Raw genomic sequence first — 13,730 nt, 5'->3', positions numbered from 1 at the left:
GGGACTCCATGATCTTTAAGTTTTTTTCCAACCTAAATGATTCTAAGATTTTATAAGAATATTAGAGTGCCCTATAAAATCTTGGAACTAGACTCCTATTCTGGCATCCTGGAGGAAGTCAGGCAGATTTTTAAAGCAAATAATTGCCCCCAATGCTTTTTGTCTGGGATATTAGATTTCCTACATCTCCTTTTATGAAACTACAACACAAAAATATCCTTAGCCGTTATCGGCTCTGGAGGGGTTGAACAGGAGACACAAGGCCCAGATTCACTTCTACAGGTAGGCCATGAGGCTTGACTGATGCAAGAGGAGTAGAGATCTCTTATGTGATGCACCTCAAGGGGCTGCCTTAGATGTAAACAAATAAAAATAAATTTATTTATGTTTTTTTTAATTCATAAAAAATTATTTATTGTTGTCACTTCCAAGACAATATGACTACCTAGTGCTAGCAATAGATCAAATAATTTTGCAGATCACAGAGAGCATGTTTTCTGCTCTAATATACAATCTGTCTGCTCTAATCTGGTCTAATATTCAGTCTAAATCTGAGAGATTTTAAAAGGATTTTTTCATCATATCTTGTACGTGTATTCCAGGTTAAGAAGACCCTAAAACTAGTCAGGTGGGAAAAAAAGCTGGCAGTCAGAAACTGTGTGGATATATGTTAATTATTTTATTTCTGAAAAGGAGATTTTATTTCTGTTGTATTTCTTTAAATACACCATGTTTAATAAGATCAGAAGTGAGACCATTACTTCATTTTCTGTAGGTAATGGTGATCTAATGAAATGAGCTGGATAGAAAGAGAGGTGAAAAATACAAAAGGTGTAATACAGAAGTAGAGTTTGAGGAAAAAGAAATCAAAGATGTTATTTAATGGGCTACAGATGTGTGAGAAAGTGTTGGGGGTCAGCGGCTGCCAGGTGTTGCCATGGGTGAACACCCGGGCTAAGGAGTGTCTGGAGTTTCGGGCTGGAACAGTTGTGGTTACACACACAGGACTTCCCAGTAAGGGTTGCTTCCAGTGCTGTGGATTCTATTGGTTTTTTTGTGAAGTCTCTCCTCACTTTAATGAAAAAGTCTTACAAACTTTTTTGTTCTTTGCAGACTCTTTGGAAACTTTGCCTCCATCATGCTTTTTCTGTGCCATAGTGTGTTCCTTTCAATGAAACATTCTATAACGTGTAAATAGATAGACCAAAAAATGACCACAAAATCCTCAGTTCTTACAGGCTTGGTGATAAGTGGAAAAAGTTGCTTGAATTGCTGCCTGCAGTTCTGAGAAACAGGTTATTAAATACAGAGGAATTACTTAATTGAATGACTTCCAGTTTCTTTCCTCTTAAGTATTTTAGTTTCCTTATTAGCTATAGCATTCTCAACTGCTTGGTGGACAGATTTTGCTAATTACTCAGAGATGCTAAAACATGCAGTTCCAAGGGAATTGCTCACTCTTCGTAGATAAAAATAAAAGAAAGACTCTGTCCACATTTGGACTGGAAAATACCTTGCATTAGTTTCTTTACTTCTCTTCCGAGAATTGCACAGACTGGAACTAAATGCATCACACATTTTACTGAGGAAAAGTAACAATTTATGAAATCGTGCATATGCATACATGCAGATATACTTGCACAGTGGAACTATGCAAATACTTCTATGAGGAAGAAAGAAATCTTCTTCAATAGCCTCTTTAAAATAAAATTAATATCACTCCTTAGAAAGTTCAATAAGCAGTTGTTTTGATAACTAAGATTTGATTATTCTACTTACCTTTCTTTGTCTATAAAAATGTGGGAGTTTTAGTATTGTCATTGTTATCTCCCACTGCTGAAAAAGCACCAGAGGAATTCAGGAAGGAATTAATTTGGATGGAGAGGATTTGGAGCTGGCAGAATTTTTATTGTCTATCTTTATATAAGTCTTTTCTGTGGGCCATACTTTGTTTATTTTATTTTTCAGTACTCCTGTTTCATGATAATTATCACCTAAAAGTCTAGGAAAAGTCCTTGTCTAATAAATCATTCAAATGTTAAAAATATTCTCAATTAAATGCAAAATAAAATAGTGAAAAGAGTGGATTTGTTTCTCATTTGACCTAATTTTGCTACTTTAATGTCAATAGCAAAAATCCTCAAAATAACTAAATTCTGTTAAAATAAATATTCTTATATATGCTACAATAATTTTAATTTAATGTATAAATTTATACTTTGCATTTTGTAATTCCATGGATAAGAATAATTTCCTGGCAGTGCAATAGAACACACTGAGTTTTGAAGGCTCATGTCTTCTTTTTTTTGGCTCTGTGCAGTTTCTGATTTGCAGGTTTTTGTGGTAGATTAAGGGTCTATGTGTATTGGCTTTTGTAACAACACTCTGAAGTTCCTATTCTCCAACAGAGAATTAGAATTTGTATTGGAAACATGATGACTTGTGAAACTTAGGCTAAGTACGTAATCAGAAATTACTTTTTTAATGAATACGTTGAGTTTCTTTTATTATTAAGGTTGGCTTGTGAATTTATCTTCTGGCATACTTGATGGTACAAACTGCTGGTATTTTGAAGTCTGAGGAGTATTAAGAGCTAGCACGATACTCCCAAATAAACTGAATTTCACAAAGAGTTGTGCTTCAGCTGGATGGCATTAAGCTGTTCTCTGGGATTTCTTGCTGCTTTGAGAAGCTGTATACTGTAGAAAATTTTCATTCATTGTATATGACATAAGAGCTGTAATCAAGAACAGTTTGTTCCTTCCAATAGTATTTTTTCAGCATTTGCAACAAAACCATCCAATCTTTTCTTCAAGGGGCAATCTACAGCAGGGCTACTGCAAAGTGTTTAACATCAGTGCCTAAAAGTCCATTATGGCATTCAAATTTTACACGCTAAAAATTAATGATTGTTTTTTAGCAGTTTTCTGTTAGCAAAACTCCAGCATTGGCAGAACCAACACTGAAATGTTATGGATTTTCTTTCAGCTAAAGACTCCATAAACGAGCAAAACTGAGAGCTGACCCTGGCAAAGAAAGGGTAATACCATTTTAGCACCAAGAGCTACACACAGTACTTGTAGGTGACAGATGTCTGTGGCAGAACTGACCTATCATGCTAAAAGAAATTCTTGGGATCTGATTTCCCAACTTCTGAACACCTGAGTGAGGTTTAGTTGGCATCTGAATGGAACCAGTACAATGAAATTCTGGTTTTTATGGGAAATAAAATGTTTGTGATTCAAATAAAAATGTTAATGGAAGACTACTTTCTTAAGGTCAGATAGAGAAGAAAAGGAAAAATAAAAAAGCAGCTGTAAGGATGTCAAATATTAAGTCACTGTTTTCTTTGTTTATATTTTATTTATGTGTTGCAAGTTGCACCAATATTCCAGGGAATGCTTTAACTGCCACTTTGTTTGCAAAGCAGTTGGAAAGCCTGGAGCACTCTTTTAGAGTCTAGTCCTGAATTCTGTTTCTCAGTACACCAATTTCCATTATGACTTTATGGAAGTCACAATACCTCTGTTTCCCATCTGTAAGATGAGATAGGATACTTTGCAAGGTTTTTTAAAGGAATAATAAGGTGTTACAGAAATTGACAATCTGATCAGTCAATATCTAAAAACATATTCTAGGGAAGAAAGATGCATTACATTAAACACCTATAGGCTTTAAATGGAAATAGAAAAATACATTTATTTACTCTACTTTTGTGGATAATGTATTCAGTTATCTTATCAGTGAGAATGATAAAAATGCCCAACAGATTGGATTCCTCTCTCCAAACAGAGCTACACCCTGGACTGTCTGGAAAGCACAGTCCATCACAGGAAGTATGGCACTAAATGTGCACCCTCAGTCATTTGCAAGGATTGGGTAGTATGTCATGGAGGCATTGTAGCATTCACTTCACCTAAGTCTAATTAATGTGCCCAAACAACAAGCCTTTGAGGGCTCAGGTTTTTATAGTGGTCATCATTTTGTTCTAAAACTACTGCAATCAGTCACTGGTAACAGTTACTGTTTTAACCTGTTTTGTTTATTACAGAGTGTCTCACCCCCCAACAATTATTTTGCCTCTTCATAACTGGGAGCCCAAAGATGAACCTACAAAAGAAGAAGAAGTTGGTCCTTTAGTAGAACACATCTATGAGGTAAAAATTATGTGTGTTGCCACAGGGCCTCACACTGCCCCCACTGAATTACTGATGAATTTGGTTTATTGTCTTTATCTGTAGCTAGATAAAGCCACAAATGTAAATACTCTAACTTTAGCACATGACCCAAATTTAATCTGGGAATTCACAGCCTCATTATCTGTTCATGTGAGTGGAGGGGATATTAGTTTTGCTAGGAGTCTGTCTTAGATATTTAAGGGATTTATAAACATTTTGGGTGTTTGACAAGAATTAAACAGTACTTAAAAGTTCCTTATAATCAATGTCAAGTATCTTCTCATTAGAAACTGTACATGCTGTGCACTGGAAAAGATGTTTTCTTTGACATTTAGCTAACTGAATAAAATAATGTAGACATACATGTAATTTGTTACCTCAGGAAATACTCTGTTGAAAACAACTCTTAATATTTGAAGTACACATATTTTTACCTTGTATTTTTGTTGGTTTTTTCCTATGGATGATTCATCAATTAAAAGAGTTCAGCTTAGAAAAACGACATTGGGTGAACTACATGGAATAGAAGCAATCCTTAGAATCTGATGGATGGCTTTTATTCTGGAGGATAAAACAGGGGGCTTCACATATGGTTATAATTCACAAACTAGCACTCAAGAAAATATAAACAACTGAATTTAATCAGCAGTGTAAGTTTACCATTTGCATGACAGTAAAGTATAGTGAATACAACTGTAAAATACAAATTATCATTTGTGAATTCCCCATATTAACACATTTCTCTAAACTGAAAAATACTTCAAATCATCCTGTCTCAAGCATTTGGATTGTTTGTGAAATTGTATTTGTGACTTCAAATATATTAGAAGAATTACAGTGATTACTTACAGTTACTAAGGAAATCAATTACATGGTTTATATCAGCAAAGCATACAAAAGACCAAGCAATCTCCCAGAAGATATAAGATTGAAAGGGTTTTTTATTTAGTTGTAACCAAAGGTCATCAGTCACAAGAATCCTGCAAATTAAAAAAAAAAAAAAGAGGTTCTCACATCTCTAGGAACTTTGTGTAAAGGCCCATGGTGTTCAGCTTCTTTAACTATCCAAGACCAGTGGCAACACATGTCCAGATTCTTGTTGTCATCAATTATTTTCAAACTCTAAACTGATATAAGGAAACTATTTTAATAGCCTATGTTTCTAAACTTTTATTATTTCTATATTTCCTCATTTTTCCCAGGAAAAAAAATAATGTCTTTGATATTAATTTAGGCAAACTGGTTCCTTCTTTTGAGAAAATCTAGATTGAGAATGTTGAAAATATAGTTCTTAACCAATGAAGCTAGTTTAAGTTTTGCTCTACCTTCCATTCTTGTGCCCTGGAATGTAATTATTTTGTATTCTGAAGTTTTGGCTACTATTTTCAAGTATGGTCTGTTAAGGTTCATTGTTCATATTTCTGTGGGGTTTATTTGCTAGTGTGTTTTGGGTTGGGATTTTTTTATATTTTTCAAGATAATTTCAACTCTTCATATGTAGAAAAAAATGGAAAAGGTAATGGATTTCTTGAACACACAGACAGAAAAGACTGTTCTCTCAGATTTGCCATTGGCTTTGTGACTAATGTGGAGATGATCTCTCCTACCTTCTGCAGATGCTCCATCAATAAAGTGATATTAATAATATGTAATAGTCTTCCCTAAATACTCTAAGGCTGTGTCCACTAAGAATTTGAAAATACCTGAGTGGTAGTTGCAATATTTTTTGTTGTTTTTACTGCCTTAGAAAGTACTGATCATGTTTCTTCAACAGCTGCACAATATAGGACCAAGTGCCATCAACAATACAGTTCTCCATGTTGGTTGGCCTGTGTCCAGTAGAGAGGAATTTCTTCTTTATATTCTTCACATTCAGACACATGGACCATTGCACTGTCAAACAAGCTCTCCTATTAATACAATGCAAATAAAGGTAAGCGCTTTATTTCCCTCCCTTTCTTCATTTTGATTGGGTTTTTTGCCTACACTTCACAATGAATGGAACTTTCTTGGGAATTTTTAACAGTCCAAGATAATTCTCCCGGTTAAGAAGCAAGATATAGATAGTCTATAACATTTCTAATGTGAGTGTTGTGTTGCTTGGTCCATATTTGGTTCCTGTACTCTTTATATGAGGAGAAGGGTGTGCTCAATCCCGCTGTCGATGCTACCAACAGAGATGTTAAAAATGGCCCTGTCCCATTACCACCACTGACGAACACCACGTGTCACCGGTCTCCAACTGGACATTTAGCCATTGACCATAATTCCATGAGTTATCACACAGCCCATTCATTATCCCCTGAGTGCTCTGTCAGATCCATGTCTTTCCAGAACAGAGACCAGGATGTCATCTGGGACTGTGGCAGATGTTTTGTCCAGGTGCAAGTAGATGATATCAGTTGTCCTTATCCACCAACACTGTGACCTCACCATAGAAGGCCACCAAATCTGTCAGGCACAGTTTGCCTTTAGTGAAGCCATTTTGGCTGTCACAAATCACCTCCTCATTTTCCATGTGCCTTAGCATAGTTTCCAGGAAGATCTGCCCATGATTGGTTTGGGCACAGAAGTGAGACTGACTTGTCTGTAGTTCTGCAGGTTTTCCTTTTTCACCTTTTTTAGAAATGGAGGTTATGTTTCCCCTTTTCCAGTCAGTGAGAACTTCACCTGACTGCCACAATGTTTCAGATGCGGATAGTGGTTTAGTTGGTTCATTTTCCAGTTCCCTCAGGTTCCATGGATGTATCTCATCAAGTCTCATGGACAAGTGCACCTTCAGATTCAGAGCAGGCGGTTCTTCATTCTCCCTTTTGTGATTTGGGCAGTGTGCCTGGAGCATTTGCCAGTGAAGGCTGAGGCAAGAAAGTCATTGAGCACCTCCTGGGTAACCAGGTCTCTTATTTCCTTCTGAAGATAACTTATATTTTCCCTCACCTACCTTTGAGTATCCATAGAAGCTTTTCATATTTTTTTTTAACATGCCTGGCTGCATTTAATTCTCTTAGGGCTTTAGCTTTCCTAACCTGATCCCTGGCTGCTTGGACAATTTCCTGTTTTAAGATCTATGTTTGTGATGGCAGATCCCCTCAAAAGAGCTTGGTTTGGCTCAAAGTCAGAAGATTAAGCAAAACACAGCTCTACAAATTATCCCATCAAAAACAAGGTATCCAATTTATTAAGCATGACTGATTCCAGACATTTCTGGAGTAAACAACACTTCTCATGTTTAAGCAGTAGCCTGTTAAACATCTTTCAGGGAGAGCTGCATTCCAAGTGCTAAAAATGCTCTGTGTCTTTTGCATACGAGGATTGGTTTGAGTTCGGTATGTTCGATGAAAGGGGAGACAACTTTCTAATAATGAGGAGTGTTCATAACTTAAGGAATTACGAGTCAAGTCTTTAGCTCGAACAGACAGAACTACAATGTGTACTTTAAAAGGGTAAAGAAAAATTGATGTCTACCAAATACAGTATGGTAGAGTTTTTTGTTTCACCTGGGAAACCAGAGACATTGGAATTCCACCCTTTTATTTAGTTCTTTAGAGAAAGAAAAAGCAAATGTGTGATAGGAAACAGAAGACAGAAAATGTCTGTCCAGTTTATTCCCAAAGCACAGCAAGATTTGAGACAGGGAATTTTTTCTACATATCTTTTCTACCTAATTTTTCACCTCTTTTTCAAAAGTGGTGAGGAGGAAGAAGTTAAGGTGCTGCATTTGTACTTGCAAGCCTAGCTTCTCAAAGTCACTGATCAGATCACAGACCACAGCAAGCATGTGAAAAGCAGTTCAGAATTCTCCCACCCTAGCCACTGTGTTCTGTTTAAGGTTGAATTAAGAAGCTAGGTAGAATACTGCCAGTTCTTACTGACATTATCAGGCAATGTATATTTTTTTATTTAATTTATTATTTTAAGAAATTTGCTCTTCCTTCTCCTACTTGATAATGATTGCATCTGTTACATTAAAAAGACTTAATTCTTGTGAAGATTGTGAGAAATTTTCCTGTAATAATGATCTATCTGTTGTAGCAGAATATGTCTTTAGATGCACAGTTGTTATGGCAATAAATTAAATATCCTTTCCTTATTTCAGTTTTCAAAGCATTGAACAGTATGAATACACAAATCAGTTTCAAATATGTTGTGCTTATCTATTGCTTCAGATGGCAAGAGGACACAGAGATAGTCTTCTTCAAGTTTTGTATAAACAATGTGATGCTTAGCTCAAATTTCCAAATAAGGCTAAGGGCATTAAATGCCTGACTTCTCTTGGATATCCGAACTTACCTCTCTTAGGGCACTGAGGCATTTCCCCTTTGAAATTACTCAGATTGTTCTGTTTCAATCAAAGCAGTATATTCCTCCCCACTGCTGAATTTCTTGTCTTGTAAAAAAGTTTTATATGAGCTTTGTTGTCTAGTCCACAAAGATAAGTCACACCTATGCACACATGGGGAGACTTTTGTTTAGGAACTTTTCTGTAGCTTATCTTTCTATGAAGAGAGTGAGGGATATGAAAAGATAATAAAAATATGAATCTTGAAAAAGGTGTAAAAAGGAGCAAAAGTACTTATCAAAGATATGGAATGAATTCCAATGCAGAAGAACTTAGAACTCAGTACACTAAGGACACTCAGAACTCAGGACACTTCAGTCTGGAAAATAGGTGACTAAGCACAGATATGATCCTCAAAATGAGTAGTGGCAGGAAGAGCGTGGGTGTGGATTGACTGTTCTCTGCCTCTTCCTGCACAGGCACTGGAACATCTAATGAAGCCTGGAGAGCCAGAATCAAAACAAGCAAAAGGAAGTGGTGGTTCATGGTGGCAGGTCTCAGGTGTCTGGAAATTGTGGCCAAAGGGAAGTAGTCAGGGTTAAAAGTTTACATGATTCTAAGAGAAAAGTAAACAAATTCCCAAAAGAGAAGTCCAGTGAAGATTAGCAAATGGACACAAACTTTATATAGATAAGGAAATCCCTGATCTGAAAACATTTGGAAGCCGAAAGTTATTAGGAGAGTATTGTGTATGCATGCCCCATTCTTACTTGCTTCTTACTTTTCCTAAAGGCAGTTGTGATGAGAAGAGGGCACAGTTAGATTGCCTTTTGGCTTGAGACAAATTCCTGATGAGTTGTTTTTTCTCCCAGACTGATGGGAAATCATTTTTAGGAAACTTGTACCTATAAATACCACTGTGGTAGAATATACAGCCACACATGGCACATTCTCAATAGCTGAGCCCCGCAGTAACACGAGTGAGGCGTCTGTCAGGGAAGCATTGAAATAACAGCAAAAATCCACCACATGTATAAGGTACATCCACCAACATGAATGGCAGGAGCTAACCCCTTCCAGAGGCACCGTCTCCTCATGCTGCAAAACTGTTACTACTTCAGGGCTTGGTCTTGGGACAAAGTAATACTATCCTATGAATTGCTCTTGAATGGTCACCAGCCCCTCTTGTGTAATTTTGTGTATAATCTAGTAATATAATATATTTATATTATATATTATACAACATATAATAGATATTGTATTATAGATATGCATATAATATTAAAATATGTATAATGTAGTATAATATAATATAATGTATGTAACATAAAACAATGTGTATAATCTTTGTATAAAAAAGCCCTCTTCCAGAACATTTCTGATGGAGTTAGATAATGCAGCCTGGCTAGAAAACGAGAAAAGTGAAACATGGTATTGAAATGAGAAGTGGGAAACTGGAGTGGTCTGGAACCTGCTCAAAGTAATAATGCTCAGGAGAAGAAGGCAGTACAGTTTTCCATGGTGGGGAAACTGAGACAGTCCACTCTGGTTAAAGGGAGGGAGTGTTCCTCTAAGATAGTGTGCCAAATACGTGGTATATAAAATAGCAACGAAGACAGATTATGCAGTTGAGCAATTCCATGTGACCAGCTCAAGAAGGATAAAATAATATCTTTAACCTGGACATCTGGGCCACTGGACAAATTCTTCTTTTAAGTAGTTGCAGGAGACACGTGTTTCTCTTATCCACAGAGGGCTGTTTTCGAAGCTTTGCTGTAACAATTCACTGAGATGCTAACACTCTAGGATCTATGAAAAAAAAATGTAAATATGAAAATCCTCTGTTATTCAAAGGGATCTACATATGTATCCATTGTGATATATATCAAGGGCTTCTTTACAGGCACATTAGTATGTTGTGGGTTTTTTTAATTTGTCATCATTAAAGAAGTCTATATGCTGGTGAAAGAATTCTGGAAGGAGAATTTGCACATTGCCACACTGAGAGGGAGAAATTTACTAGCTACTTACAATTCCCTTATTACAAATAGACAATGCTAACCTCATGAAGCAACAGAAAAAAGGAAAAAAAGATTTTTTTTTTTTTTTATGGGTGTTTACTAGTTAATGAATTACAGTATCTTTCACTTTGTAGGATGCTTTTGACTGAAGATCTCAGACAATGTCAAATGTTTATGTTCTATTTATAGCATTATAATTTTAATCAGGTATATTACACCAATTTTCCAATCTAGTATTATGCAGTACTAGTGTGTGGAAGGTTTTGTGTGTTTATAGCTATTCTCTTTTAACATTTACTACAATTACAAGCATATTGCAATTAACAACATTATTACAATTACAAATATTTTCTTTTGGAATTTGTTTAAGATATTTTGTGTTCAGAGGTTAAAGGAACTGACAAGAAGGATCTGGTCTAGTGCTTTATAATCTGATGTCCTTAAGGAATAGCTTTGTCTATGTTTAATTGAATTCCTGTTGAGCTCTTACTATAAACTTCCATGTATATTTTATTGTGATTTGCCATGATCAGATCATCATGAATTAAAATTTATCATTCCTACTGTAGCAGTTGGCTCCAGGAGTTGAGGCTTCATAAAAGAAGCCATAAATGCCCAGTATAGGAATTAAAGACAAACTGCCAAAAAAAGTAGTTTTTAATTGGAGAACAAAAATCTGCAAATACAAAGCTGAAGAGAATACATTTTAATGTGAGATTTAAAATGAAGAAGCTGTTGTATTATACAAAGTTGAGCTGTTACCAAAACAAATCTGTAACATATTTTTTATATAATCAAAAATTTTGTTGTTTGAAGTCAGACTTCCTTTTTTTTCTAAAAGTGGTAAAATCATTATATTTTATTAGACAGATTCTGATCTGAACTAATGACTAAACTACTGTGCAACAACTCTGAATTTATTCTGTTATATATATCAGAATTTGCCCACGAGGGTCTAACAAAATTAAGTAAAGCAAAAAAATTTACACCAGTAAAAAATGGAGAAAAATGTTGGCTACTGTAATTCCTATAACTGGGCAATATTTTGCTGTGCTATTACTCATCGTGCTCCTAGTTGAAGATAAAGTATTCTCATGATTGTGTTGTTCAATTGAAAAAACAGCGTTAATCCAAAATTCAAGACCTCTGAGACAGGAACAAATCTGTTAGAATCGTTGTATGTGTATGCCATTACCATTCCCATTTCTCTCTTTGCAGTTTGCTGTTCCAGAGGACACTCCTGAACTTGCTGCTTTTTTATATAATTCCACAATTTCTCATTATATCAGGAGAAGGGATGTCACAGTGGCAGAACCTCACAGGAAAAACTCTGCAAAAATATTGGTGAGCTATCTAAAAGCTATATACTGGGTCTGTGCAGGGAAAGGTGAGACTACAATACCACAGGCAAGGCAACTGGGACAGGTCACTGTATTTTTAAAAATCCAGACAATGCTGGAGCAACAGCAATGCTGTCTGTCCTAGGAAAATAGTTCTGATTAGACAGTTTGGTACCTGAGTATTTGGACTTGGCTGTATTTTCAGAAGTTTTTTCCACTCCTGCATTCAAAGTGCCATCCTTAGCATACTTCAGCCCTGTAGGTGTCTCCTGCCTTTGTCTAAAGGCAATGTGCAAACACGGTGACCTTGAAATCAGTCAAGGGATTCACAGTCAGTGCTTTCCATCTATTTTTATGAACCTTGGGCAGAGTTTCTTTCATGCTGTCCAGTCTCTTATTAAGCTGTTTACTGCAAGCTCATGCTTTAATTCCTTGACCTCAATAGAATTTGGAAGCAAAGAGCCTCACAAACTTAAGTGCTCTGGACTAAGATAATAATTATACTTCTGAAAGTTAATTTGACAATTTTTATAACAGGAAGAATAGAATCTGAAAGTAATCTGAAAACTGTAATATTATTAAGAACAAAATCACAGTTTAACCCATTTTAAGCAATAATCACTTTCATCAACCCAAAACCCTAGGAAGAATCTGATTCCACTGGGTCTGAAGGAAAAATGCAAGACTTTCAAAGACATGCCAGTCAATATCACAGAACACTTTATCCATTCTTCAGTGATATCTTAATTTTCAGTCATCTTTCTGAGTGACTAGGATCATAGGCTGCCAACATAAAAATGACTGCAGCAACTGGAAGTGGTTAACAAAGTTCTGAAGCATGCACTGTTTTTGCAACTTAAAATATGAAGCAGAGAATTTTCAGCTGCTTGATGTAGAGGGATCAAACATATTTAGTGGGGTACTCAGTAATATGAAATTGGCACTTTGATGAGCGTTCTTCTAGTAAAATATGCTTTTGATCAGCACAAATTAGGATAGGATTGGGTGTAGTGATTACCACTGGATATATAGAAAGACTTTTCCAGGGTGAGCATAGAAAAGCAATATTATTGTTTCAGTTAGAAGGTGTCCCAATATTAACGCCTTCAGCATTAGTGACTGCTGATGCATAATTTCTTTTATTTAATTTGACACATTGGAAGTACACACGGAAAATGAATGTTGCTGTGGAAAAGACTGATTGGCCAAAGATAATTCTTCATTTAAAATTGTAATTTTTTAAAGAAATTTTAAGTTATTTTCCTTTTAATCAAAGCATCTTCACAGAGAGAAAAAATGTTCTGAGAAGCTCTTATTTTATTTATACTATTGATTAAATATTTGGTTTCTTTTCCATTAGTTCAAATGTTATGTTGTTCTGAAAATCACTACAGTCTAAATGCATTACTAAGAAAAACAGAAATATGTATTCAGGTCCTAAAATGTCAGCCAAAAGTAGACTTTTTTGCATACTAATGATTTGTTTTGCTAACGTGTGTCTTTGACCACTGTGATTAACGAAAACAAGTCTTCTCCTTCCTGCAAAATAAATAAATCTGTTTGGAGGATGTTTAAAGCCAAATAAACAGATACTTTAAAATATTCATTTAAAAAAAAAGTTTATAGCTGCAAATTCCAGGGTTTACAGTTTCATTTTCAGTCAGATATAGAAAGCAGCAATTAGGCATACAGCTTCTGCTTATCCTCTAATAAGACAGAGATTTGTGAGGAAAGCTGTCTATAAAGATACAGGATTCCTTAAGGGTGTTTTCAGATTTGTTCCATGCATCATCATCTCATTTCCTGAAGATTGGGTATTGGTAGTGCATTCTCACTCTCACTAGGGAATATACTTACTTTTGAAAACTTAGCTTTGTTTTTGAGGTCATAAGGCCTTCTGTCATGGGAGGGA

At 35.6% G+C, this 13,730-nt stretch overlaps 1 protein-coding gene across 1 annotated transcript in view; it reads left to right on the top strand.

Moving 5' to 3' along the window:
• The window catches only part of ITGA8 (integrin subunit alpha 8), a 110,890-nt gene that overhangs the window by 70,551 nt on the left and 26,609 nt on the right, over positions 1-13,730 (top strand). The window contains exons 24-26 of the mRNA XM_031503826.2: positions 4,052-4,157; positions 5,953-6,111; positions 11,697-11,822. Coding sequence (XP_031359686.1) covers positions 4,052-4,157; positions 5,953-6,111; positions 11,697-11,822 — 391 coding nt within the window. The remainder of the gene's footprint in view (positions 1-4,051; positions 4,158-5,952; positions 6,112-11,696; positions 11,823-13,730) is intronic.

The sequence above is a fragment of the Lonchura striata genome, chromosome 1, assembly GCF_046129695.1.
Source record: "Lonchura striata isolate bLonStr1 chromosome 1, bLonStr1.mat, whole genome shotgun sequence".
Taxonomy (NCBI): domain Eukaryota; kingdom Metazoa; phylum Chordata; class Aves; order Passeriformes; family Estrildidae; genus Lonchura; species Lonchura striata.
Note: the sequence above shows the minus strand (reverse complement) of the source record. Positions and strands in the feature narration are given on the sequence as shown.